The 27,679-nt window shown below is 51.0% G+C and overlaps 2 protein-coding genes across 3 annotated transcripts; one reads left to right on the top strand and one right to left on the bottom strand.

Moving 5' to 3' along the window:
• Nucleotides 1-15,816, bottom strand: CEND1 (cell cycle exit and neuronal differentiation 1). The gene is made up of 2 exons (XM_082761893.1): nucleotides 15,694-15,816; nucleotides 1-1,946 (listed from the first exon to the last, which is right to left on the bottom strand). Exon 2 carries the CDS (start codon nucleotides 1,767-1,769, stop codon nucleotides 1,377-1,379), a length of 393 nt encoding a protein of 130 aa, XP_082618019.1. The 5' UTR covers nucleotides 1,770-1,946; nucleotides 15,694-15,816; the 3' UTR covers nucleotides 1-1,376.
• On the top strand, nucleotides 15,161-26,561 carry LOC309878852 (NACHT, LRR and PYD domains-containing protein 3-like). 2 transcript variants are annotated; one of them, XM_082761891.1, is made up of 9 exons: nucleotides 15,161-15,296; nucleotides 15,445-15,543; nucleotides 22,123-22,425; nucleotides 22,927-24,613; nucleotides 24,828-24,917; nucleotides 25,107-25,277; nucleotides 25,480-25,653; nucleotides 25,752-25,919; nucleotides 26,008-26,561. In XM_082761891.1, the coding sequence occupies exons 3-9, from the start codon at nucleotides 22,143-22,145 to the stop codon at nucleotides 26,237-26,239; spliced, it is 2,805 nt and encodes a 934-aa protein (XP_082618017.1). In that variant the 5' UTR covers nucleotides 15,161-15,296; nucleotides 15,445-15,543; nucleotides 22,123-22,142; the 3' UTR covers nucleotides 26,240-26,561. The 2 variants fall into 2 exon arrangements, with proteins under 2 accessions (XP_082618017.1, XP_082618018.1); XM_082761892.1 differs by lacking the exons at nucleotides 15,161-15,296; nucleotides 15,445-15,543 and adding an exon at nucleotides 21,657-21,786.
• The last annotated feature ends 1,118 nt before the right edge of the window (nucleotides 26,562-27,679 follow it).

Raw genomic sequence — 27,679 nt, forward strand, 5'->3', positions numbered from 1 at the left:
GCTTCTTGGTGTCAGGCGAAGGTCATCTGCCAATGCACCAAACGCCCTCTGGTCGCCTCCCTTCCTTCTTGCAAGGTCTGGCTTTAGATCTGAGGTACTCACCAATGAAATCAGGCTGTTCCCCAGCATTGGGAATTTGTTTCCATTTCCAAGATGTAGAGGAGTCACAGATCCCTGCCACTCACAGGAGGGAGGTGAGAATTCGCCCTAGGATCACCAGATGGATTTCCAGTGCCCTTGACAAGGGTTTCCTTGGTGTGAAGCAGGTCAGTGTTATTTCTTATGGGGTCCCAGCTCTTGTCCACCCCTAAAACCTGCTTGTGTCTCCCTGTTTTCCTACCTTCTCATCTGCAGAGAGGCCAGAGCCTTCAGTGGGAAAACACCAGGTGAACAGCCTGATCCAGAGCCCCCAGGAAATAAAGAGTCCAGCTGACCTTAAGGGATTTGGGGCTGAGGCCACAGCATCTTGCAAAGCCCAGCCTAAATTTAGGAAATACTAGATCCAAAACAAAGCCTCTCTATCCCAGAACACTGCCCCTGTGACCTTGTTGATCTGCGGGATCTTGAAGGCTGCCAACGTGCAAGAAACCAAGCAGACGGCAGCTGCTGTCTGCCTGCAATCGGCATGGGATTTTGCCAGGTATCTCCATACACTGCTACCTGCACTGTCGGTCACGGTACAGTCCCTCTGCTCACTCCCTAGCTGGCAGCTCAGCCAGTGAAAATACTTGTGTGATGTCCTGAGCTGCTTACTCAGCTCTGCCATGCTGCAGCTTCCAGCTACAGCCGGCCTGGTTTCTCTGGGGCACTTTGGAGTTGGGTTTTTAACGGTGGGTTGATGAGCAGCAGGTACACGAGACCTATTAGAGATCACACTTTGCCCTACACACAATGACAGGTGAACTGGGTCTTCTCACTAGGCTCCATCTCTCCTTACATCTTCTTCACCACAACCCAACTTAGAAACAAACCAAACAGAAACCAAAACACAAAGCAGGGACTCTGGATGGGACAAAGAACACTTTGGACTTGAGAACAGGGGATTGCAAGAGAGGTGGGGGTGTCTCCCAGAGAGGACAGCAGGGAGGGGAGGGGACACCGTCATTTACACCGATCAGGAGAAGCTGTAATCTATACACAGTGGTATAAGCCAAGATATATTACATGAAAAGAACACACTGAGTGCATGGAGTTACCCACATCGGGTCAAACTGGCACAGTTGTCTTGAACAAGACTCTTGGAGTTGCGGTTGGTGTTGTTGACCTATCTAGCTCGCTCTATATATATAGATATGTATAGAATTTCTCTGCATGCATTTGTCTCAAAAGGAGCTGTACAGCCAGGTTGGGTTTCTCAGCCCACCCTGCCTTGGTCTTCATTTTTTCCGGGCTAGGAACGCCACTCCCACAATCACAGCTAGCGCAGCCACTGCCACTCCTCCGATGATGATCAAGGGCTTCATGTTGTCGAAGATGCTGCCTGGTGACTCCTCGGAGCTGTTTCCCTTGTGGTCAGAGTCAGGGGACTGGCCGGTGGCCTCCTGTGTCTCCGTGGCGGCTGGGCTGGGTTTCAGGTTGCTGTGGTTGTTCACGATGGCAGCATCACCGCCTGCCTTCTTGGTGGCAGTGGCAGGAGCAGGCTGCTCTTTGGGGGTCTCCTTCTTGTCTGCATTGGTGGCAGGCACAGGGCTGGGCTTTTCTGGCTTTCCAGAGCTGGTGGCCTTGGCATCGGGTTTGTTTCCACTTCGGACGTTGCCTTTGGAATCCATCCCTATGAGTGCTGTGGGCAGCGACTGGATGCCTCTCACAAGGGGAGCAAGCCCAGGTCTTCACCTCTGTCTGGCTGCTAGTTGAAGCAGAGGAGCCACCTGAGAGGGATGGCTTGGAGTGACTGTCTTGGGATGATGTTCACACTGGTGGTGTCCTACCTGGACATGTTACAGCACCTGGAAGAGAAAGCAGAGCACTGTGAGGTGAATGAAGACAGAGCAAGGCAGTGACATCCCAGCTGAAAGCAATGGAGAAGGACAGAAAAACTGGAAAACTGTTGTCTCTTCCTTTAGTAACTGTGAGCTGCAGTCAAGGCATCTACTACAGTGCCTGCACTTGAGAGAACACCAACCATTCACACCAGCCATCACCTAGTGCTGCCATGGCCATGGTCCACATGAGACAACCTAATCCTAGCCATGGACACTCACCCTTCTCATTTTACAACAGTATCTCATGTGAAGTTTAACAAGTGGTTAATGTGATCTTGTCTGATACTCCCTATTTAGACAGTGACTGCATAATTAAAATAGATTAGTTCCTCAATTATCATGGGTATCAGAGCTACAAGGCTGTCAGCAATGCTACTGTAAGGCAAGGTAAGGGCCAGCTGCTGCCAAATGGTGTACTGACTCCAGTGCAGCTGCACGGATTTGTCAAAAAAAGAGAAGATTTCGGTGGCTGAGAGTTCTCACTCCTGTCTCCTCCTTGCAGTGGTTAGCTGGGCTTGCCTATGGAGCTGAGCAGGATGCCAGCTGTACTGCAGGTGGTTAGCTGGAGCCATTTTCCCCAAGGAGCTGATGAAAGCAGTAAACAGCACGGCTGCATCCCGGTAACTCAGCAGGCAGAGCGGGCTTCAAAGGGACAGAAAAAACACAGCAAAAATATCATCCAGGCAGCAGTCTGGGCAGGACGAGGTGGGAGATGGCACTCCCACCACGACGTCCCTGCATGCAGGGGAGGAAGGAGAGGTGGCCGTGGGCAGCTCGCCATCGGGCTGCCTCCAACAGCACCACGGCAGGTTTGGGAAATAGTGAATAAAGAGGAGGCAGCAGTCAGATCTGAGTCACCTGCTTCATTACCTCCCCGCTGACCTTCGGTGCTGGAGGGGCCTGCTGAGAGTGCTCTGCCTGCTAAGTGAAATATGAGCTTATTAGCTGTCTGGGTTTAGAAATAAAGAGGCTCCTCAGGAACCCCTACAGGTAGATGTTTCTTCCATAATGGCTCAGAGGGCAGATCTCTCCTTTAATGACAGACGGACAAGGACCTAGGGTGACAGCAGTGCTTTGTGCTGCTGCCTCTTCAGAGAAATAAGCTAACAAGTGCTGTGTTTTAATCTCCACGTAGGCAGAAACGCTGGCCTGGAGGAAGCCTACTCAGAAATGTCAGGTTTGGGTTCAGAGCAAAACCAGACACTAGTTTCCTGCTTGGTGCGAGAAACTGCCCTCTCTCCTGGTCTCCCTGGAAATTGTTTCTTGTATGATGGCCAGCATCCTCACCAGTGCTGGTCAACTGGAGCTGACTGGGGAAACTGCAGCCTTGGAGTCACGCAAATGTACAGCTCCCGTGCTGCATCACGCTTGTGACCTTGATACTAGTATGGCATATACTTCCCCTGAACAGAGAATATTTTCCTGATCAGGTAAAGCCCATATGGACCACATCCCAGTCAAGCCAGCTCCTCCCCATCCTGCCTCCTGCCTATGAAAGCTGATGTTCTGGGTGACACCAAAAATTTAACTTGAAATTTGAATTAAAATGCATCTGAAGAGCAAAGTTCTGAGCTGCAGCCTTAGAATGGGGATACACAATGTGCAAGAGATGTCCATCAGCATCTCAGTGAAATTAAATAACACATGCTAAGCTCCAGGCAAGGGTAGCCAGATCACTTCCAGTACTCAAGGTAGCCCTGGCATCTGTCTGCACCGAGTCGTGCTCAAGCCATGCTGAACACATCCACCTTATCGTAGTCCTACTGAAAACTCAGTCCCTTCGTATAAAGGTTGGGATGTCTCTCAGCTGTCAGAAAGGTTGGCAGCTAGACCAGGAGAGAGATCTCAGCTCTCCCTGTAGCATGGGGATAGGACATGCACTTCCAGAAGGCTTTTCACTGACCCTCCTTACGCACCTCCCTTAGGACAGATGACTTTTAGCTGAGCAGTTATTCGGTGAGACGGGGCCTTAAGTCTCCAAAAGACATTAGATATCCCAGCTAGCCAGCTTTGAAGTAAACAAATGAAAAGAGACCAATAATCTGCACCCAGGGCTTCATAGCCAGCATTAAACAGGATGTTTGCTAGTCTTCCCTTGAATTTGCCATTCAGTCTATCTTCAAGCTCCTCCCAGAAGAAAATAAATAAATAAATGAATAAATCAAACCAGCTCTTCACTCTGTTAAAAAACCAGCAAATTCCCATGTATCTGCTCTACACGTGCCATGTGTGCCATGGGTGTCCTTCCAAACTACCTCCACTCTACCGTCCTGCTTCAGTGAAGATGTATCAGCTCTAATAAATAACTCATAAATAAATAAATAATCATTATTAAATAGTTTAATGTTATTTAATAATAAATAAATAATAATACGCACCTTGTAGCACACAAACACCATTGCAGGTGCTCACCAAGCTTAAGACCTTCTCTGTGGCCTGGATCTTGGTGGCTAAGCATACGCACTTTGTCAGGAGCAAGGATATTTTCCCTTCCTTGCTCACATGTAATATCTCTGTCAATGCCACCTTCCTTACCTTTTCCTTCCCAGTGCCTCCAAAGACCATTCATAACTTTCTGCTCAGTACATCCAGAGCCATATTCCTACATGCTGTGTTTCCACAGCCACTCGCAAGGCACTGCTCCTCTGGTTTGGGAGCAATTTATCCTCAATTTACGTCTGGGGCATTAGCTGGGCTGCTCGCATGTTGTGCAGTCATAGGATGCTCCCATTAAATGTTTGCTGCTTTCCCTAGGAAAGCTATGCGTAGCCCATGGTTATGTGGTGTGTGTGCAAATTGTGGAATGAAAAAATTCACCTCTTTGCTGAGAAATGGGGACTGTGTGCAGCACAGATACCTTGGATTACCCATTCCCTTTCCCCTGTGCCCTGACTGACCAGATCTGGACTCCAGACTCCTTGGAGCTGTTTTTGCTCAGAGCCTTCCCTGTGCCATGGTCCCCATCCCCCATGCCCTGCACCATCACTAACAGCTCACTAAAGAATTTTTTGGTTTCTGAGTTTTCACTAAAAGCAATGCAAACTCCTTATGATAATTAGAAAAGGTTTTAAAAGCCTTAAAAACCAAACTAAACTAAATAATAATAATAATAAAAATCAATATCAGCAGTTCTTAAGTGTGCATGTGAAAGGCTTTCTGACAGTGGTTTGCCACCAGTGGGACTAGCCGCCAGGAAGCTTTGTCCTGCAGTCCTTGTTGGACTATGTGAACATGTTGAACACATTTTACATTTATTTGTTCCCGACAAGCCAGACTCCAAATGTAGCATAATTTGCACATCCTGCAGATTTGATCCCAAAGCTGTCAGTGTCCATCAGGCTCTCTGACCTTCTCTCAGGTCTCCTCGGGTCAACAACTCCAACACTCCCTGCCTCATCTGCTTGACCAGCCAAGAAAGAACAGAGAAAGGACAAAGCAAACACCTCTGGCCCCTTGCAATGCACTGGGCACTGATTTAAAGAAATCATCCATGCCTTCCTGAAACCCAGTTAACAAGAAAAAAAACCTTGTCCTCACTCCTCCACCCCTGCAGGCACTTCCAGCTAAGTCTGCACAAAGCATTAAAATCTGGGCCACAGATCTGCCCAGCACCTTTCCAAACCCTTTGGCTTGGTCAGGATGATGCTGTCACACAGCATCGAGCAGCTCAAGCACCCCTTCTGCCCCTGGTGGCAGTGGCACTGCTAGAAGGGTTAGCATCCTGATGGCTTGAAGCCACCCATAGCTGCCATCCTCATCTTCCAGACCCAGGGTGCTCATCCTGAGCAGCTCATCCTCTTTCAGCAAGGCTTTTAATCCTCCTTGGGGTGTTATCAGCTGCCTCCCAGACTCCCTACCTTGGGAATCATACATTTCCTTTTGGCTCTCTTTCCCTTTTCCAGTCCTGTGCTTTCGAGGGCATGAGTGTGCTCATTATCAAACACTTCTGTAGCACCTTTCTTTTCCATCTGATGTGGGCTTTCCTCATTTCCAAAAAGATTAAACCTGTGTGTGCACTGCTGTGAGGGTTTTTCTCCTCCTCCCATTCCCTCATTCACTCCATCACACAAAGTTTTTCTCTAATGGCCTGTTTCTCCACCTTTGCTCTTTCTTCTCCATAGCCGATCACATCTATTTATTCCTCCCTTGCTGCCTCTGCCTGCCTACCCGTTCCTCCCCCTTCCAGCTCCCTCCCTGCCTCCCACACAGACAGCAGCACTGGAGAATAGGGTTTTGTGAGAAACAGGCTTTGTTCCCTCCCTCCCCCTGATGCTATTTCTTTGTTTAACAATTTTTGCCATTTCAGAGAGTTTTCCACTTGCTGGCAGCCAACGAGCTCCTCCCCAGGCTGGGAAGGGGGAGCAGAGACCATGACACCAGCAATAAAGGAGAAAAAGGAACAGACAAACCTTCCAAATTCCTGCAGCACACAGGCACCACACTCCTCCTTGGCTGGTTCTGGTTCCTACACTAAGGCCAGCTCAGTGCAGTCTGACCAGTTGCAACAAGCTGGTCCCATCCAAAGCAACAGGGGAAGGCAGAGCTTTCCCTGGCTCCTTGAAGGGCACCTTTTTGCCTCCCCCCCATCAAATTAGCAAATGCATCTATTCATCTGCCTCCTGCATGTGCAGATGAAAGCTGCATCAGTTCTGCACCAAATGGAGCAGATGAGTCACTGCTAGCTTCACCGTGAGGTATCACCGATAGGTTCTGTTCCCTCTGCGGAGACCGGCCTCATTCCTGAGCCCTATAATCATCCCCTTGCTATTTCGAATTAGAAGGAAAACCCAGCAGTTTTGCAAGGAGGAGCAGCTGCTGAGGGGTGTGGTGGGAAGCTGCACCCCACAGACGTGCGTGGGGTCAGAGCAGTGCTGAGCACAGGTTCACGCATGGAGTTTCTCACCCACCCTTCATGAAAAAGCAAACCATTTCCACTGGGTCCCCAAACACCACACTGACTCAGACTGTTGTAGCCTGTCAGCAGGTGACAATTCAGCTGACACAGTGGGGTCATGCATCTGAATTTATACTTGCGACCAAAAAGGCTGACCCACAAACTCCAGCTGTGCTCTGGTTGAAAACATCCTCAGAAATAGTTACTGGCCATGCCTGACCTCTAGCAATGCCATGCCAAGAGAGCCACGCTTGGCAGAAAAGACCTTAAAAAAACTCAAATCTTCTTCCTTAACCTCCCCTCCAGTTCTTTTTCTTCCTGACCTGTCTGAAAAATAAATGCCTGAAGGTTTGCCTTTTCCAGACAAAGGAGAGGGTGATTAAGTACAAAAACCCCATTCTCTCTACTCCTAGCTAAGTAGCATGACCTGTGTTGGCTTTTGGGTGGGGAATTAATTGGGTCCCTAGGGCTAGGCAAGTATTAATGCTTCTCCCTGCCCCATCTCCACTGTCAGCCACCAAACCCCTTAGCCTGGAGCAGCAGAACCATGGCAAGGACCAAGCAGCAGCTCCACACTGCTTGGGCCAGGCATGGCAAGCAGTTTGCTCAGTGCTGGCCAGCAAGGGACAGAGGTCTTCTGTGAGGAGATGAGATGTGCAGCTGAGGCTGCCCACAGTTCCCTTTGACATGATATAGGTGGAAGTGAGCCGAGAGCAGCCAGCAGTGCTGCGGGGATGTGCTGCGCAGCTCCCCTCCTTCCCGAAGCTAAGGGACAGCTCTGAACATGAGAGCACAGCACTCAGAGACCTCATCATATCCTTCAGTTAATTGCTCTTAAACCTGCACGGAAAAACGTTTTCAGTGTGTGAGACAGACGCTGAACACCAATTAGTTTCAAGAGCTTCCCAGACACCGCTGGCAGGTTTTGTAAGTCTCAGCTGCCATACCTGCATTTGGCCATTTCAGACCAAACCAGATTTCTAAGGAACAGAGAACAGCCCTCTTCTCAGACAGATCCTCCCTTTGGCGAATGCAATTTGCACCTGCCAAAAGCAGCTCACAGGACTGAATTACCATCACGGGTTCACGCACCAGCTGGTAGGCGAAGAGCAGGTAATTTTAGCCTGAAGTCTGCAATTTGTTCCTGTGGCAGACTGTGCTCATAAAGAGGGAAGTTAGAATATGGCCACTTCAGAGAGCCACTTGAAAATATAACTTCCCCAAAAGGGGAAAAAAAAATCCAAAACAAAAAGCAGCATTGCTCTGAGTACAAAAGGTAAGGCACCTATGAGATGAAACAGCTGAGGGACCAGGCTGTTAGAAAATGGTGGTGTTTCTGGGGGGGATCAAGTGCTGCCACTGGCTTTGTGTGTCCTCTGCACATCCCAAACTCTGTCCTTCACTGCCTTGTGGAAATTAATTCAATGTCATATCAGAGGCTGAGCTTGCCTGTGCAAGACCCTCAATGGAAATCAAGAAATCAAGGCCGTGTTGAGCATTACCATCACCAAAGAGGTCTTGGCTGAGGTGGCCAAAGGAAAATCAGCTGGAGCACCTGGCTAAGGTCAGCTCATAATGTACTGATGAAAGTGCCAAATAAAAGGTAGCCTATCCTGGTAGTCTTCCTGGTAAGTCTTCCACAGAGACAGCTGAGGTTACTGGCCACAGGGCAGTGCTGGCTCATCGCCACTTGTCATCTTGTAGCAGCAGAAGAAATAGGCTGCGGTCAAGAACATTGCCCTGGAGAAAGGGAGCCCTTCAGAGAGCCATGGGAGTGGGGCTTGGGGTGCCAGTCCTCAGGTCCTGCAGCTCAAGACTATTCTCACCTCTCTTCCTTCTCCCAAAAATTGTCCATTGCCAAATCTCCCCATGAACCAAAGTGGCTTGGAGGTGATTTAAGAAAAAGAGGGAGCATGGGCCAAAGTGACCAGCCTGTAGGAAGGAGTAAAGTCCTGGCTATCTCCAGTGAATGTCACATAGGAAAATATCAAAATCTCACCTTTAAAAAAATAAAAATAAAAATCAGGAGGATTTGTCCCTCCACAGCTGCTAAAGACAGGGCTGGAACCACTTCAGATATTTTAAGGTAGAAATTAGAATCAGCTTGCTGACTCACAGCTAGGCTAGCATTACCTTTTTCCCCATGGGATTCACCTTGAAAGCCCACTGGCTCAAACAGAGCACCTCTGCTATCCTCTGTGGATGTTGGCTCAGCCAAGAGTTTGTATCAGTCACCAGCGCATCCCACCGCCTCTGGACACCCAAGGAGAAGCATCAGTCATGTCTTCACACTTTTCCTGCTGGTCACCTGAGCCGTTCAGTAGACTTTTTTCTCATGCCCCTGCCTGAGACATCCTAGGAACCCGCTCACCTCTTTCACCAAGGCAGCTTGTCCTCAGCCTGCAATCAAGCCAGACGGCTGGTGTGATGGTGAAGGAACAAACTGGGAAGGAACAAACTGGGAAGGAATAATTGGCCTGTGGGAGGCTGAGCTCATGCAGCAGCTGTGCTCAGCAGGAAGCAAGGAGGCCTCCTTTCCTGTATTGCCTGCTAAATCATGCACACACGTAGACCTTGGCTCCCTGTAAACACCACTGTACCACCACCACAGGTGGTGGAGATATTTCTGTAGCATGGTGGAAGGAGGTCCTTCCCCACTGCTCTGCCCATCCATCAGGTTAAAGCCAGCAGCAGTCGTTAAGGCTGGCCTGATGATTTGTGCTGGATCTGCAAGTGTGCAGAGGGGCTCAGTGTGACGTTAGGGAAAAGAGACCAAAGATAGGCAAGGCTTTTTCTCCCATGGAAGTGAAGAGCTGCTGGTGGCTCCAAGGGGACCACACTTGGGATATTGACCTTCTTCTCTAGCCCCTGAGTAATGCAGCCTGGGGAGTAAAGCAGCCTGGGGACCAGGCACTGTCCCTTGGGAAGTGCCCTGGGGACATGTGCCTGTTTCCCTGCTGCACTAGGAGGATTCAGCAGGGCTGGAAGGAGCTGGATGCAGCTCTCTGCCCCATCCCAGTCTCCTCCCATGACTCTGGGCAGCTTTTATTTTTCACCCCAGTGCTTCAGCTCACCAGCACCCTATAGCACAAATGGTCCTTCTCCCCCTTTTTGAGCTGCCGTGGCAATAGACACATTAAGGGCGGCGAGGTGCCATACAAGCATCTAAGATAAGCGATGGCAGCGTAGCGTGACTAAGCCTTTTCCTATCTCCAAGAGGTGCCGTGGTGATGGATGAGGTAATGCAGTACCTCTCAGTATTGCCATAAATATTGGAAGGGCTTTACGTCAGGAGTTTGTGTTGTTTGGCTGGCATCTCCCCAGAGAGGTTTTTATCTCTATTTCGGACCCCCACTGCTGACGCAATGCACAGCAAATGTGATAAAAACGCAGCGCAGATGCAACCGTAGCAGGAATCGCTTCCCAGAGATGCTTTTTAACAGCCCCGGTGCATCACGACCAGGTTGTGCAGGGAGACAGCTGCACTCACCAGCCCTCCCAAAGCAAAGCCTCGGAGACAGCAGCGCCAAGTTATAGCAAATGCCGCTGACCCACTTCACTCTGATGAAATATTTATGAGTCCTTTTGCCAACCCACTGTTTGCTACTCCCCGCATCCCTCCCCTCAGCCCCGGATTAAACATTTCTCTCTCAAATAAGCCCTTTCAATCTTGACGTGGAGAGCGTCAGAGAGCTGAAAGTGTTTTAACAGGCAGCAGCAGCTTCAAATCAAAGCAAAGCCTCTGCTCCATGGCTGCGTCAGTCCTGCGGCTGCACCGAGACCCAAAATCTGATGGTCTTGCTGGATCTGTGCCACACGGGCACGTCACCTTTCCCTGGGAGGACACCCTGGTGCTCAGAAGCTGCATTATACCCAGCACCAAGGCAGGGTGTGGGAACAGGAGGGGCTTGCACAGCCCCACAAAGCTGTCCTTGTCCAACATCTGCAAAGGGACCAGGATGCAGAGCTGAGCAACCGAGCAACTGCAGAGAGATGGGGCAGAGCCCCAGCTTGCAGCCTGCACACCAGTGTCCTCTCAGAGGATGACGACACAGCCTGGCCACGCTCCCCACGTGGGTGACGCAGCATTTCGTATCCCCACACAGCCTACAGATGCAGTGATGAGCCCTGACTCCTGCCAGCACCAGCCCGGGTGCTGATGGATGGTCCCCAGCCTCCACGGGAGATGACATCTGAGCTGAGCATCACTCCTGCAAGCCACACTTGCCCTGATCCCAAAGCTCTCACCAGAACGGACATGGCAGACATTTTATTCTTGGAGATGGAGGTTTGCACTGAAACGAGACACAGCATGCTACCTCCAAGGGCTTTATTTTTTTTTTTATTATTATTAAAAAAATTATCCAAATCACAGCTCTAAGCTATGCCACAATTTCACCCTGTTCACCCTGTGTTCTCTTACCCTGTGTGAAAATAATTCAGAAAGACCTAAAAAGAGGTATAAACCCTGCCCTTCAACCCATAGTGCCAAGAGGAAAGGGAGGCTGGCTGCTGTCTCACCATGCCCTTCTCTGGGAGCACAGGGGGCTCACCACACACTTCATGCAACACCAATTCCCACCCAGGGCACCTCACAGCCACAAACCCAACCATTTCTCTGTGGCACCATGGGCTGAAGAGCACTTAGTTCAGTTTAGCTTCTTGCCCATCACTCTATTAAAAATGCACAGGTTGCTGCCAAAAAAAAAAAACAACAAAAAACCACCCTGACCAAACCCACTCCCTCCCTCCTTCATCCCTGGTCCCAAAGGAGCACAGATTGTCCAAACCACTCACTGCCCGGTGCCCTGTGCTGATACGCACACAAAACCAAGACAAAACCCTCTTCTCGTGGCCTGACTTGCAGCTGCCCCAGGACATGGTGGGAACAGGGAAAGCAGCACCAAAGCAGCCCCAAGAAATAAAAGATTTTGTCTTGGACTCTTTATTGCATTAGACCCATTGTGCACCCAACCTGCCATGGGCAGGAGAAGTCACACATGGCAAAGCTGTCACCTGCCTGGTCACCTGCCACCAACCCTCAGATGCAGCTGAAACAGCTGTGCTATCAACCACAGTTTACAGCAAAACCATTTCTAGAATAAGAATCTGAGAATACTTTGCTGTGACTAGGTTGGAAATAGGACTTGTGCTGCAGAGCCCGGCTTTTCAGGGTCATGGCACAGTGCACAGACCCCCAGAGAGGGACCGAGATAACCAGAAGAGTTTCAGAGCATCTTGCTTGGCTGTGTTCTGCCCTAGCTTTAACCTAGGGCTTGCATCCCCCTTGGACGCAGAGTCAAACATTGCTTTTCATTTCATATCTCTGTTTTTTCTAATGGAAAAAGACCATAGCTCTTACCATTCAAAACCACAAGCTATTAGAACCAAGGCCTTTCCCTGATACAGGGCTGAGCACCGCTCACCCCAAGACAGAAGTCTGGGGGTACAAAGGAGGTGCTTTCCAGCCAGGATGGTTTCCTTCCACGGCATTATTTGGCAGGACACGGGTTGAAGCCCTGGGAGCAGTTTCAAGGGGGAACAACTCAGGAGATGCAGCAGAAGATGCTCAGCCAGTGATGTAGACCTCAGCCATCACCCCGCCAGCCTGACAGGCACACTTCTGGGCTCATTCTGCTGAAACCCATGCCCTTGATCTGTGAGACCAAAGCCTGCATCCCACACTGCTGTAGCATGCCCATATCCTACCCTGGGCAGTTCCCCATGTCTCAGCTTTCTGCCACACTTGGTGTTCTGCAAGCACGTTCATTTTGTTTTTTGCTTTTTTTTTTATTTTATTTTTATTTTTTTTTTATTTTTATTGTGCTTTTCCAGCCCTCTTGGAGCCAAGCAAGTCAATGCCAGCAGCTCAGTGGCACCAGGGAAAAGTTGCTGCACGGAAAGGTGCACATCCCTTGCAAGGAACAAGCCAGCACCTCCTGTGAGATCTGCAGGGAGGACACCAGAGCATGAAAACCCCATCAGAAGCTGACCCAGCAGCCTCCCATTACAGCACTGCTACCAGGAAAACACTTACTGACCTTTCAGCCTCAGCTTCACACCTCTGCAACCCCGCCTCCATCACCTGGAGGTCTGCACCACATTTTGCTCTGCTCAGGGAGCTGCTTGCTCCATGACGGAGGTTACTGCCACCCCCAAAAACCTCAGGTTTCCCCAGGGAATAGCTGAGCCATTCCCCATTGCGTCCCTCCTAACACCCAGGCAGGGACCACAGGGCAAGCCTCCGTTCCCTGCACTACGCTGGCTTTGCAATGCCATCTCAGGAATAACCTTGTGGTGGGGTCAGCAAATGTTTTCTGCCTCCTTGCCACCGCTGAGAGAACAGCGGACACCTTGCTGCCCCCACCACAAAGCCCAGTTTTTCCCCTTGAACCTTCCAGCACTTGAGAAGCTGCCTTAGCCAAGAGGACAAGTGTTTCTAAACCAAGGTGCTACCCCCTTAGGAACCAGGAGTTAGCACCCGAATGCAAAAAGTCTGATTTCCTAACAAATCACCCAAGCGCATTCAAATCCTCCAAGCTTTGCAGTTCTGTCTTTCTGGATTTTATTTGGTTGGTTGTGTGTGTAGTGTGCAATGTGCCAATGGTGCATGTTACCTTCCCAGTGCTGCTGTTAAGGCCCCATCCTGACAGTCAGCAAGTACCATTTCTTACTCAAATGCAACAGAGAAGCAGAAAAGAAAAAAAAAAAAAAAGAAAAAAAAGGGGGGGTGGGGGGAGGGGGCTGCCTCCGGCATAGTAAAATATCCCCAGGCACTGCAGTAAGCAGCAGCAGATTTGACAGCTCTCTTAATCTTATGGGCACCCTGACAAATCCTTCTGATGGATGCAGGACTGCACCAGGTTCTCCTGCCATCACACCCTTTGCATCTCAGCTGTGGCCAGTAAAGAGATCACAGACGTGCGAATGCAGACCTGCATGAGCAGAGCCAGGTCCGAATCTCATGGCCTGCAGATCTGCAGGCATCAGCCTAAAAGCTGTTGCTTTGCAGCTGAAACGTAAGAAGCCACTGCAGGCGGATGGGGGATAATTCAGCAGAGACCTTCTGGGGAGGCTCCTGGCACCCTGCAGGGAAATGCCCCCCACCAAAACCCGAGCACTCTCCTCTCCCTCCCTGCCACCTGCAGAAGCCGGATAGGATCAGGGGAAGGACACCCCAAGTACATCCTGCATTGAAAGGCTTGCTCAGAGCTGTCCTACCCCTATCCCCCCCCACCACGGATGGGGCCAGCACACCCAGGCAAGCCCACGGTCGTGGCTGTCTGCCAGCCAAGGGATGAATACATGCATTCAGAGGAATTCTGGATTTTTCTCCCACTGTTCTGCAGCAATACCGTGGGTGAGGGGCTAGTTTTAGGTGCTGTGGCTAAGGAAAGATGGAAGCTGCTGAAGGTCACAGCTGTGAAGGTCAGACTTTGGAGGTCAGTCCCGAGACGGAGCAGGGAGCTCCATCCAGCCCCGTCCATCCTCCCTCTCCCAACAGCATCCTGCCCAAGCCCCACCCAAGAAAACTGGGCTGCCACCAGGCTTCTTCCTATCACCCCACCACTGAAGTTTTCCCAGGCTGACCTTGATTCCCAAATAAAAATCAGGTTCCTTCCCCCACTTGATGGTCACTGAGACCCCACATAGGAGCAGGGAACAAATCAACAGGTCAGTGCAAACGTATGGGGCACAGATGCACACAGGGGCAAGGACAGACCAACATTCCCAAGACATCCCCCTTGCATTTCATGCCTGCTGTACACACTGTGAAGCCCAGGTGTCCTCCTCCCCCTGCTCATTTGGTGCGCTCTTCTCCCCAGAGCCTGAAATAGGCAGCCTTGCCACTCCGCTCTCCATTTTGTGCTTATTTTATTTATTTTGGGCAGGTTTTCCTTTGTAAAAGGCTTTCCAGCACAAAGCAGGGGAATATATCAAAGGCTATCCATTTGTAACCAGAGATGTTTGTCCCCCCTGTTGTGTCCCCCCCCTCCCCCCAAAAAAAAACCCACAGCACAGAAAAGGAGGCAGCAGCAGCGCTCGCTTTGCATAGCCTCCTGCCTCAGGACTGCAAGAGATTAAACACACTTTTAACGCATCGACACAGAGTGAAGGGCGAACGAATGACACCGTGCAGGCAGACAGGAGAGGAAACCCAGCTGGAAGCCTGCTGAGAGCCTTCCAGGGAGGCTTGCAGTTTTCCTGCCGAGACCGAAGCGCCGCAGCGACCTCCTCCCACCCGTACCATTTCCGGGACACGGCCGGCTCTGGTTTTCCATGCCCGGAGCCAGCTCTGCCTCCGGAACAGCACCAGGTCCCCAGCCTCCATCCCGGGGCTGCAGCCTCCCCAGAGGCTGGAAGCAAGGAGCCTGGTCCCGGCGAGGCCAGCCTGGCGCATCGCTTGGAGGCTGCGGCAGGTACGCGGAGGCCGGCGGGCTCTGCCTTTGCGGAAATGCCTCCTCCTCTGGCTGCCTGACCTTCAGGGAGCAGGAGGATGGTGCGAGGAAGGGGGCTGCTCACAGCCCCTCGCTGCTTTGGGTTAAAAACATCGTTATTTGTTAACAGGGATAAAAAACAGGCGGGCAGGCGCTCTCGCTCCTGGCGTGGCAGCCCCTGGCCTCCGTCGCACGCAGCTGCAGAGAGGCGGACACTCACCTTGAGCAGGTAGATCTGCGTGGCTGTCTCGCTCAGCCACCCCGCAGCACACACACTGCACAGCTCTCGGCTGATAGCGAGGGACCCCGGCAGCTCTGCCCCCTCCCCAGTGCTGGTGGGCATAGGGGAAAAAGCAGCAGCAGCAGCAGCAGCCCTTACCTCCTGTCCTCCGGCCCTACGAGTCGCACCTCGCAGCTGGCTCTTGCGCAGAGAAGAGGGAGGGAGGCAGAGGAAAGGGGGGGTTGGAAAAAACTTGGGAGTTTCCCACAATGCAGCTCTGCAGACCGCAGGAAGATGGAGAGCAGGGGAGGGGGGAGGATGCTCCAATAGGGCAGGAAGGGCTGGGACTGTGGAGGGGGACAGGATGACAGGGAGGGTGGGGGGAATGAGGCATGCCAGCTCTGTCCCACACCCACATTTCTCAGGGCTGAGCAATTTGGGGCTGTCCCTGCAGCAATGAGCACCCTGCCTGCTCCTCCAAACCCCGCCTGGGTTTGCAGCAAGTTGTAGCCACAAACAGGGGGAAATGTACTGGGCAGAACGGGAGGGGGGCAGCCTGGTAATCTGGGATGTTTCTGTGCATGGAGAAGGAGGGGGGAGGATCTGGGGGTTTACAGCGCCAGGATAATGGATTTCTGAGAATGATGATCCCACAAGGGGTGGCAAGCTATATTGCTAGAGATGCCGTGCACAGGGCAGGGGAGGAAGCTAAAACACTGCATAACGGGGTGGGTTTGTGCCAGATCTTCTTCCGTTCTCCCTGAATCCTCCCAGGTTAAAAGCAAGTCGTCATCATCGTTGTTTCCCCCCCCACTCTGCTGCCCCAGCCCCCACCTCCTCCAGCCACACTCCTCACATTCACATCTCTGGGTTCAAACCTTGCTTTTACTCATGGCCAGGTCCTGGGACTATCTACAGCTCTTTTGGCTTGATTTGCTTGGGAAATAAGAGCTGCATTATTTGTCCATCTTTCTCCATACAATTATGGAGGACCCACTGACCAGCTAAATGTGATTTTGCAGGGAGCCTGGGCATCTTAAGAGACTGTACTGCTGCAAGAGGGGCCAATATGCACAGGTTGGCTATGCTGGTGTGCATCTCAGCTATATCAGTATGCCTAACAAAATACCCAGACTGCTTAAATGCCACTTTAAAGAAAAAAACATCTGCCCACATTTGAAGCAAACATAAAACAAATAGCAGGTGAGTGTAAGAGAAAGCAGAGTGCCAGCACAGCAAGCAGTGCTTCAGCTCAAGATGCAGCAAGGTGAAAGCAGCTCCTTCAAGGTCAGATGGAAACTGGAACCGTAAAAACCATGCTGATGATTTTTCCTCCTCCCCTGGTCTCACAGCATGCAGGGACAAGAACATCCCTGGCTCTGGGGAGCCCCTGCTGCAAGCTCCACTGCTGTGCCTGGGAGCACAGGGGCTCAGCAGCAGCAGCATCCTCAGGAGGGAGCAGGATGAGCCCTGGGCTTCCTGAAGGATGCAGTTGTTCCCAGACCTATTTGATGCCCAGTGAGCTGGAGGATGGCACAATAGGAAGCTCTGAGCAGGACAGCCAGGCTGGGTGGCTACAGCAAAAAGGAGCTTGTATGTACCCTTGTTTTTAGTGCTGTCTGCTGTATGGATTTTAATTCTGTATTATTGGTAGCTTATAAAATTATTTTAGGTTAGAAAACAGCCTTGAGATCATCAAATTCAATCATCGTAACATTGCCAAGTCTACATCTTTTCCTTGAACCTCTCAGGTGTATATTTAATCTTATTTTTAGTCTGTTTCTGGGAGGGGAGTTGTATCTATGCTACAGGAATTTTTTCTCGTCTGAACTCCAGGAAAGGCCTTAGCCCTATCTTGTAACCTCGCTTTTAATCCTCTACCTAATCCTACTTCCTGCTTGGACCTTAGGCCTGTGCTGTAGGTTTCATATAGTAACTGTAGTACTTCATGGCATAACTGGCTAGCTCTGCAATAACCATATGGATAAGCATTTTACCTCTAGTGTGTATTATGATTACAGTAATTGACAAAATCTTTCAAAAATTCAATTAACTAGTTAGCAGGATGTATTAAAGGGTACAAAGCAGCATTTCTCTCAGTCTCTGTTCTTTAAAAAGCTTTTCTGGATGCCTCCCCCTAACCTTTTGAAAATGATGGATGGTTCCCCCTCCATACCCAGTTAGCCATGTGTTTGCTGTTACCAGGAGCAAGATTATAATCATTATAATTGCATGTATGTATATGCTTAATCCACAATTCTGTCTTCAATTAAATACTTCTAGCACTTAGCTTTCTCTCTATTTCAAACTCTTTTTCTTGTTTGATTCCTTCCCCTACCCCATTCCCAAATTCTTCCTGCATCTGCCTTGTTTAAGGGACCATTATAGGATTTCACATCTCTGTCACTATTCTAGCTGCTTCACTGCAACTTCTTGTCCCTTGAGGCTGATCCTGTAAATGAATAAACCCACCAACATCATCATGTTATTATAATTTTAGAGCATTTTTCTGATGCTGTAGCAGACTCTCCAGCCTGGGTGGATCCATCCATGCCATGACTCTCTGGGTTCCCTTGAGAGCTGTAACAGTTCTTATTCTCGGATCCTAAATTATTATTATTGCATTAAGGAGTTAGACCAAGCTAAGCAAGACCACGTCAGGGCACAGGTTAGATATCTAATCATGAAAAATCCTATTGCAGGAATTACTGACTACCCTAGTTAAAATGAAATAAAACAAAGCTCCAGACAGGTAAAATCTGGCAGCTAGGGCATGTTTAGCTACCTCAACACACAGCTAGTGGCCTGGTTTGTGAGTCAGTGCTATGTTCACCTTTCTCCATCTCTCATCACCTACCAAAGGCAAGTTATCTTCTTGAGTCCAGCAAGGATGCTGCAAACACTCCCGTGTCTCAAGACTGCAGCAGTTAAACTGAGCCAGCTGATCTGGCTTTTTAAAATATTTTAGTATTGTTTTTAGTCTTTCCATGTGCTTTACCATGCATTACATATATCTTCTTTCCATTATCTTTCTGAGTTTATCAGAAATCTCATTTTCATTTCCTGCCACATGCTTTCTATCTCCCTTTCTCCAGCCACACCTCCCTATTTTATTCCATTATTAAAATATAAATTTAAAAAAAGTCACAGTCCAAGAAGAGATGCAAAGGGTTCTGCTTAGATGTTTCTTCTCTTAATAATGTCTGTACTCTTAGTGGGCGTGAGTTTTTAATAGTTTCCATGCTACTTGGTCTCCTATTCTATTAACAGTAGCACAGAGGATTATTTTTCTCTGCTCATATCTAGTGTTTTCATAGATGAAGTGTACCTTTGGTTTATTACTAGTACACCTGTACCCACAGCCAATGACTGCAGCTGGCTTTTTTTCTCAGCAGCGTGATCTGCAGCTTGTTCAGGCAGGGCAGGAGTGAGATCTGGTCATTGTAAGGTCTGTATGGTAACTCTTCTACCAATTAATATTAATTAATTAATACCAAATAATATTAATGCCCACTGCCTGGACAACTGAAAGCACAACTACCTGAAAGGACATTGTAGTGAGGCGCATGTAGGTCTTTGTTCTCAGGTGACAAATTATTGGACATGAGGAAGCAGCCTCAAGTTATGCCAGGGGTGATTTAGATTGGATGCCAGGATGAATTTCTTCACAGAAGGGGTTGGTAGGCATTGAAACATACTGCCAAAGGAGGTGGTGGCCTGCCCCTGGAGGTATTCAACACATGGTTTAGTGGTGGACTTGGTAGCGTTAGGTGATAGTTAGGCTTGATCTTAGGGGTCTTTTCCAGCCCAAGTGATTCTATAATTAATTTTTCACCTCTCTAGAACCAACTGATGGGGAAGTTCCTATTGAAATTTCTGGTACCAGCTGTTTTGGTGCAGGGGCTTTTAGAGTAGCATTTTCCCACTACTTTGGTGCATCATCATGTCCCTTGCTCCACCTCCACTCCAGAGGCTTAACCAGTAACTTCCATGATGGTCCGTGTCCTGGTTTCAGCTGGAATAGAGTTAATTTTCTTCCTCACAGCTGGTACGGTTATGTGTTTCAAATTAAGATTGAGAATAATGCTATAACACACTGATGTTTTAGTTCTTTCTGAGCAGTGCTCATACAGAACCAAGGACTTTCCAGCTTCTGGGGTTGCTTTGCCAGTGAGGAGGCTGGGGGTGCACCAGGAGCAGGCAGGGGGCAGATCCAGGACAGCTGACCCACACTGGCCAGAGGGACATTCCACGCCATACGGCATCACGCTGAACAATAAAACTGGTGGGGTTGGCCGGGATGGGTGGCGACACTGCTCGGGGCTGGGCTGGGCATCGGTCAGCGGGTGGTGAGCAATTGCACTGTGCATCACTTGCTTTGTGTACTCTTTTATCATTATTATTATCATTATTTTCCCTTCCTTTTCTGTCCTATTAAGCTGCCTTTATCTCAACCCACAGGTTTTCACCTTTTCTTTCTGATTCTCTCCCCCTTCCCACTGTGGGGGTGGGGGGACATGAGTGAACAGCTGTGTAGTGCTCAGCTGCCTGCTGGGTTAAACCACAACAGCCTGCTGATACCAGCAGAGTTATGGGCACATTGCCGTTATAAATTAAATCCCCCTAACGGTGTTCTGAGTCGGGTTTTATCAGAAAAAGCTTTGATTTCATGCAAACCTTAACCATTCTTGCACCTCTCTCTTCCTGTCTCACCAAAGCAGGTAGCCAGGGCTTGTGCTAATTGTGCCTCTTCCAAATGGACTTCAAATCCTGTTTCATCTTTTAATTTTAAAAGCTGGATAACTCTTGCTTCTTCTACAGCTCTGGTTGCTGGAGTAGAATCCACATAAGATGGTGATTTTTCTTTATTCTTTGGAGACAATAGTTTGAACAGATTTCTGAAGTAAGCTTGGGTCCTGCAAGTATGTTGGTAAGCCCCTGAGGTGCCAGTGCAGGGTTTTAATCCTTTCTGTCCAAATGCAAGAACAACACTGAAAAAATGATTCTTCGATAAGTGGGATGGTGGCAAAATGGTTGGATTTATAATTGAAAACCACCTGTTGTCTTCTGGTAACTTAGCAATAACCACTGGCACACTTGCTAAAATAGGAGCTGTTCTGATGGTGAACGTGTTTATTTGGCAGTACTCCACCGCTGTTTGCTAGGGTTTTCTGTCAGCCTTGCTAATGGATCACAGTGAAAAATTAGGTTTATAATTTCTATAAAAAACAACAACATTGTTTTCAAAATTTCTTGAAAATTTCACTCAGAGCAGTCTCATCTTCTTTAGGACCACACATATTTGTCCAGAGGACTGGCAGGTGCCATTACTTCAGCTTTGGTACCAGATTTTCCACCTGGGATTGATCCTCCTAGGATGGCTGTTTCCAGTACTCTGTATCTGTCTTTGTTACAGCTTGTTTCTGTCATTTGACCCTTTATGATGGCCTTTTCCTGTTTTCTGCATTACTTATATAAAAATCCATCTCTTCTGATGTGCTACCACTACCATTGCCATTTCCAGCCACCCCCTACTCCTCTGCTTTGTTGTTTGCCCCCCTTGTTACTGAAAGGTTTCCTCTGCTGTACCTCCCTGCCCAGGAGAGCTGTTAGGTGAGGTCAACAGCCGCTGTTGTTCCCAGATTCTTTTTCCTTTCTGTCCATACATATCACCCCAATAACCATCTTCCCCAGCAGCTCCTAGTCTATTTCTCCATTTTGCACAGCTATTTTTACTTTCTCTATCCTAATCTCTTTTGGCAATCATCTAAACTCAGTTTTACACTTCCTGTGATCGGATCCACCTTGTGAGGTCCCCCTTGCTCCGAGGTTGAAACCGCAGTATGCAGCAGCAACCCCCTGCAGCTTCCTTCTGCTTCCAGCTGCTGCGGGGCCAGCACAGAAGCCCCCAGCTGTAGAAGGGGCCAGCAGCAGGGGCCCAGCCCTCCCTGCCCGTGTCCCTGTGTGCAGCCCGGTGCTGGGGCAGGAGGAAGTGTGTGCCGGGTGCGCAAGCGCCTTTCAAAACCGACACCCTGCTTATATGCATCATTGGGCATTGCCTGGGCCCTTCCGGCACGTCCCCGCTGCAGGAGGAGCGCGTGGTGGCACGGCTCGCTGGGGACCAGGGGTTTGCCTGTCACCCCCCAGCACCAGCCCCACGTGCTGCCAGGCTGAGCGCTGCTCTGCTCTCAGCTCTACAGTGCCCACAGTGTCCTGGCCAGCCAGGTGGGCACAGCCCCGGGGAAAGCACAGGTTGGTCTCCATGGCTTGTACCTCCAGTGCTGTGCCACACCACTGGGTGACATCCTGGGTGATTGTCCCCTAGGGTTTGCTGCCTTTCTGCATAGGTGTTTCTCCTTTGGAATCTCTGAGCCAACATCTATCCCCGTCTCAGCAACCTTTCCCCTCCCCTGCATATCCAGCTGTGGGTGAAGTTCACACCACTACCCCTACCCTGGCACTTTCTGAATGGCTGTGAGACTGAGTCTTCGGTACCAGCCCAGCTGCTTTTAGTGCTTACATGTTCTCAGGCACGTCCCAGAACGATTGGAGTAGAATGCTGACTTCCAAGCCCTGTTTTTTTTGCAGGTGATTTTCCACATCCTGTGATGGCGGGGGAAGGGAGTGCATTCACTGTCCTCTTAGGTGCACTGGAAGGTCTCACACTTGAAGGCTTCCAAGAGTTCAAGGCAAAGCTGTCCCATGTTCATACCAACGGAGGCTGGAACATCCCTGAGGATGCTCTGGTGGAGGCCACGCACCCTTCCATGCTTGTTAACTGCATGGGCAAGAGCTATGGGGAAGATGCCGCCATGGACATCGCCATTGGGTTGTTTGAGGAGATGAACCAGAGAGACCTTGCTGAAAAAATCCTGGATGAGAAGGTGAAGGGTAAGGAACTGGAGTAAACTTTGATTTTCTTTGTCTTTTGAGTGCTGGAGACAGATAAAAGTGTGTAAAAGAGCAGGTTTCAGCTCTGTGATGAGACTGGAGAGGTGAAGGTGTCCCACTGATCCTGCCAGGTTCCCACTGCTCCCTTCCCCTTAAGGGAGCAGTGGGACTAGCAGCAGAGAGAGGACCAAGGTGATAAGGACAGGGGAGCCTGGAAGGGGCAAGTGGTGCTTCTTCAAGCAGTTCTTGCAGCCAAGAAGACCCAGGTTGCCAGCCGGGCTCCTAGCTGGGGACACGGGGGGACACTTTGGGGACATTCCCATTAGAACCCAGAAAATAAAGGCAGTTTGATGGGTGGCACGTAGGAAATGAGTAACTGAATTTTGCATTCAGAAGAGCATTGAAACAAATGTCCCATGCTGTTGGTGTGTCAGGAGCACAGTCATGCTGGTCAGGAAGTTTGGCTCACTTTGGCACTGACTCTGCTTCTCTCTGGTGTAGAGTACAAGCAGAAGTACAGAGAGCATGTGGCCAGAGAGTTCCTCCAGTACAAAGAGGTGAACTCCTGCCTGGGGGAGAACCTGTCTGTGAGCAGCCGCTACACTGCCCTGACCATCGCCAAGAAGCCTTGGAGCCAGCGTGGAGGCAAGCCTGAAGGCGCAGATGTCAGCTGGGGATGTGCCGACACCACCAGCGCTGTCACTGCACAGACACTGTTTAAACATGATGACGATGGGCAAACACCACAAACTGTGGTGCTGGTGGGTGCCCCAGGCATGGGGAAGACAATGATGGTCAGGAAGATGATGGTGGAGTGGGTGGAAGGGGCCCTCTACATGCAGTTCGACTATGTCTTCTGCATAGACTGCAAGGAGCTTTCCCTTTCCAAGCAAGTGAGTGTGTTGGACCTGGTTTCAAAATGCTGCCCTCACCAGCGAATACCAGCTGGAAGTATCCTGGACAACCAGGAGAAGGTCTTGTTCATCTTCGATGGCTTCGAGGCCCTGGGGTTCCCTTTGGCTCAGCCCAAAGACGAGCTGAGCTCTGACCCCAGGGAAGCAAAGCCACTGGAAACCACGCTGATGAGCTTGCTCAAGAGGACTGTTCTCCCTGCATCCTCTTTGCTCATCACCACAAGGCCAATGGCTCTTCAAAACCTGGGGCAGTGCCTGGAGGGTGAGTGTTACGTGGAAATCTTGGGCTTCTCGGCAGCTGCAAGGGAGGAGTATTTCCACAGGTATTTCAAGAATGACAATAAAGCAGATGTGGCCTTCAGGTTCGCCAGGGGAAATGAGGCCCTCTATAGCTTGTGTGTCATCCCCATCATGAGCTGGACCATCTGCACCATCCTTGAGCAAGAGCTTTACAAGAAGAACAACATTCTTGAGTGCTCCAAGGCCACCACGTGGATGGGCATGTTCTACCTCTCCTGGTTAATGAAGTGCAGAGGCAGCGATGCCCAGCAGGACCTGCAGCAGTTCCTGCGCAAGCTTTGCTCCTTGGCCGCTGATGGCGTCTGGAAACACAAGGTCCTCTTTGAGGAAAAGGAAATCAAGGACTGTGGCTTGGACTGGCCAGACCTTCTCTCCCTCTTCCTCAATGAGAAAAGCCTGAAAAAAGGCGTAGACCAAGACAATGTCTACAGCTTCACACACCTGCACCTCCAGGAGTTTTTTGCGGCTATGTTTTATGTCCTGGATGATGATGAGGAAACTGTCAGTGACCCAGAGGCCCTTGCAAAGAACGTAAATACATTGTTAGAAAGCTACAGCAAATCTAGGAAGGATTTGAACTTAACAATTCGGTTCCTGTTTGGTCTGGTAAATCCCAAATCAATAGAGTACGCAGGTGAAAGAATTGGGTGCAGAATTTCACCACGAGCTCAGGAAGATCTTCTGAGGTGGCTTCAGACAAGACACAGAGGCCTTTCCCATCCCAGTGAAGCATTGATGATTAAGGAGTTGGACACTTTCCATTTTTTGTTCGAGATGAATGAAAAAAGCTTTGCGCAGAATGTGTTGGGATGCTTCACGGGAATAGATTTGCACGACATCAAGCTGACGCTATACGACCAGATGGCTCTTTGCTTCTGCATCAAACAGTGGGATGGACTGGACAGCGTGACCCTCCGGAGCTGCTCCTTCCACCAGCAGCAGTGCAGGGAGGAGCCAGCCACAGTCTTGCCTGGGTGAGTACCACTACTCCGCTCCAGTGGCCAAAATGACAGAGATTTCCCTTTCTCCATCTCAAAGGAGGGTTTTGGAAGCTGAAACTGTGAATGCCTTTCCATCCAAACACCACCATGTCTCTTCCCTAGTGGTTTAGTCCCTTGGTGGAGGGTTTTACTTATTCTTGGGGAGAATCATGCGAGATTATGGACATACCTGTCCCCTCATTCCCAGGCAGCACCCACGGCAGGAGGAGCTGCGCTCTCCTCTGCACCCACTCTGCCAGGCACTGGGGCACGCAGGCAGCTCGCTGCGGAACCTCAGGTATGGAGCCTGCCCCTGGGTGCTGGGTAGCCACCTCCGTCTGCCCTTCTCAGGGGGTGCTGATAGGGAAGGGCTGGACCCCATGTGGGAGGGTGGGGGCAGCATCTCCATGCTTGTGTCCAACCATGGGGTGGGTGGCGGCGGTCCCTCCTTGCTGGCTGGCTGGCTTCTCTGCTGCTCTCCCTGCAGGCTGCAGTGGTGTGGATTGACAGAGGGTGGCTGTGAGGCCCTGGGGACGCTACTGGCCACTCACCCCAGCCTGGCCTGCCTGGAGCTGGGCGATAGAGCATTGGGCGACAGCGGTGTGCGGCTGCTCTGCACCGGGCTGCGGCAGCCTGGCTGCCACCTGCACATCCTACGGTGAGCGGCACTGGGAACGCTGTGTCCCCGGCAGGTCCCTGTGGACACATCCCAGGCTGGGGGAGCAGAGGGCTGGGGATGTGCCCAACAACGTCCTGCAGGCTGGCCTTGTTCCTCTGTCCCACTGACAGAGGGCTGGGGATGGACACTGCAGTGGGGTGTGGCATGGGAGGACTGGCACCGATGAGGTTCTCTCCCGCAGGTTGCGGTACACCCGCCTGACCAGCGCCTGCTGCCAGGACCTCGCTGCAGTGCTGGGCACCAGTCCACACCTGGAGGAGCTGGACTTGTCCTTCAACACAGGGCTGCGGGATGATGGAGTGCAGCTGCTGTGCGAGGGGCTCCGGCATCGCGCCTGCCAGCTGCGGGTGCTGCGGTAAGGGCATGCAGCTCTGGTTGTGCTCCTGCGCAGCCCGAGCAGCTCCAGCACTGCCAGTACATCCCCACCGCTGCTGTCTCTCCTTGGACCTGCAGGCTGGGGAGCTGCCACCTGACGGGCAGCTGCTGCCGGGACCTGGCCACGCACCTTGGGGAGAGCTGCAGCCTGAGATGCCTGGACCTGAGTGACACCGAGCTGGGAGCTGGGGCAGTGCTGCTGCTGCGGCAGCTCAGGCATCCTGCCTGCCCGCTGCAGGCACTGGGGTGAGCCCTGCCACGCGTACCCCAGGGAGACTCTCAGGTGCTCCCCTCACCTCCGGTACTGAGGCTTCTTCTTTCCTTCCAATGCCAGGCTGAGTGTGTCGGAGCTGAACGAGGACGCACTGCAGGAGCTGGTTGCACTGCGAGCGCTGAAGCCCAGCCTGAAGATCGGAGACCTCCTGGAGCACGACACCCCACAGGAGGGAGCTATGTCCCGACTACCCTTCCAGCGGGGGGTCCGGGAAGGCAAGGGGTGGCTGGGGGTGCGGAAGACACTCCTCTCCTCTAGTGTGGCTCCTCCCAGCAACAGGAACCACTGCTAACTCAATTATGGATACAGGGGGAGAAGAAATCCCTGGGATGTTCTGTGCCCTTCGCTCAGCCTGTTCTCCTGGTGGGGAGAACGTGCAGCTCTGGGGCCAAAGGAAGGCCCTGGGGCTGGGCCCTGGGCTCTTCCACATCCTTACTGCATGCCCAGAGCCATGGGGATGTGACTGTGGGCCCAGCTCTGCCCCATGGACTTGAGGGACAGAAGATGGAAACGTGAGAGAGAGAGACACAGAATGGTGCTGGGAGCGAGGTCCCAAACACTCGGGGTCTTTAATTGGAAAGAGCCCTGCGCAGGGCTCTTTGCACTGTGCACCACCTGTTTCAAATCTATATACTTATTTATTTACTGCTATCTTCATTATTATTTTCTCATCACTTTGTGTCCTATTTAACTGTCTCATGACAGTAACCCATGACTTTAACCTATTGTTTGTTTTTCCTCAATTCTCTGCACCATCCCACTTGGGCAGGGGAGGGGACCCACTGAAGGGCTCTGTGGTACTCAGCTGCTGCTGGGTTAAATGACAGCAAACTGTGCCAAGTCAAGCAGCTGTGCTGGAAATTACCAATCACAACCATCATCTGAGAAAAGGAAGAAGCAAAACCCAGAAAGAAACAGCTCACTACTGCCTTTGTAACCACCACCTATCTTAAGGCTTAGCAGGCTCCTGTCTGGTCCAGGAAGGACAAGGACAGGTAACTGCTGTTGCCTCTGGGACAGGTTTTGCTTTCAGAAACTACTCACAGAGCACTAATGACAACATTCTGTTCTAACAGGACCATGTCCTTCTTGTAGGAGGTGCCTTGGAGTTGAACACGGTACTCAAGGTGTGGCCTCACCAGGGCCGAGTACAGGGGGACAATCACTTCCCTCTCCCTGCTGGCCACACCACTTCTGATCATAGCCTGGATGCTGTTGGCCCTCTTGGCCACCTGAGCACACCGCTGGCTCCTGTTCAGCCACCTGCCGACCAATCCCCCCAGCTCCCTTCCCTCCGGGCAGCTTTCCAGCAACTCTGCCCCCAGCCTGCAGCCTTGCATGGGGTTGTTGTGCCCCACATGCAGGACGCGGCACTTGGCCTTGTTGAACCTCGTCCAGTTGGCCTCGGCCCATCGCTCCAGTCTGTCCAGGTCCCTCTGCAGAGCCTTCCTTCCCTAAGGCACATCAACGCTCCTGCCCACCTTGGTGTCCTCTGCCAGCTTGCTGATGGCGCACAATATCCCCTCGCACCAGGACAGGTGGTGCTGGGAGTACTGGGGCAGAGGAGGTGTCCCTGGGATGTGCTGTGCCCTTCCCTCATCCTGTTCTCCTGGCAGGGAGAGCATGCAGCTCTGGGGCCAAAGGAAGGCCCCAGAACTGGGCCCTGGGCTCTTCCCAATCCTTCCTGCGTGCCCAGAGCCATGGGGATGTGCCTGAGGGCCCAGCTCTGCCC

Source organism: Aythya marila (genome assembly GCF_965140915.1).
Source record: "Aythya marila genome assembly, chromosome: 5".
NCBI classification, from domain to species: Eukaryota; Metazoa; Chordata; class Aves; order Anseriformes; family Anatidae; genus Aythya; species Aythya marila.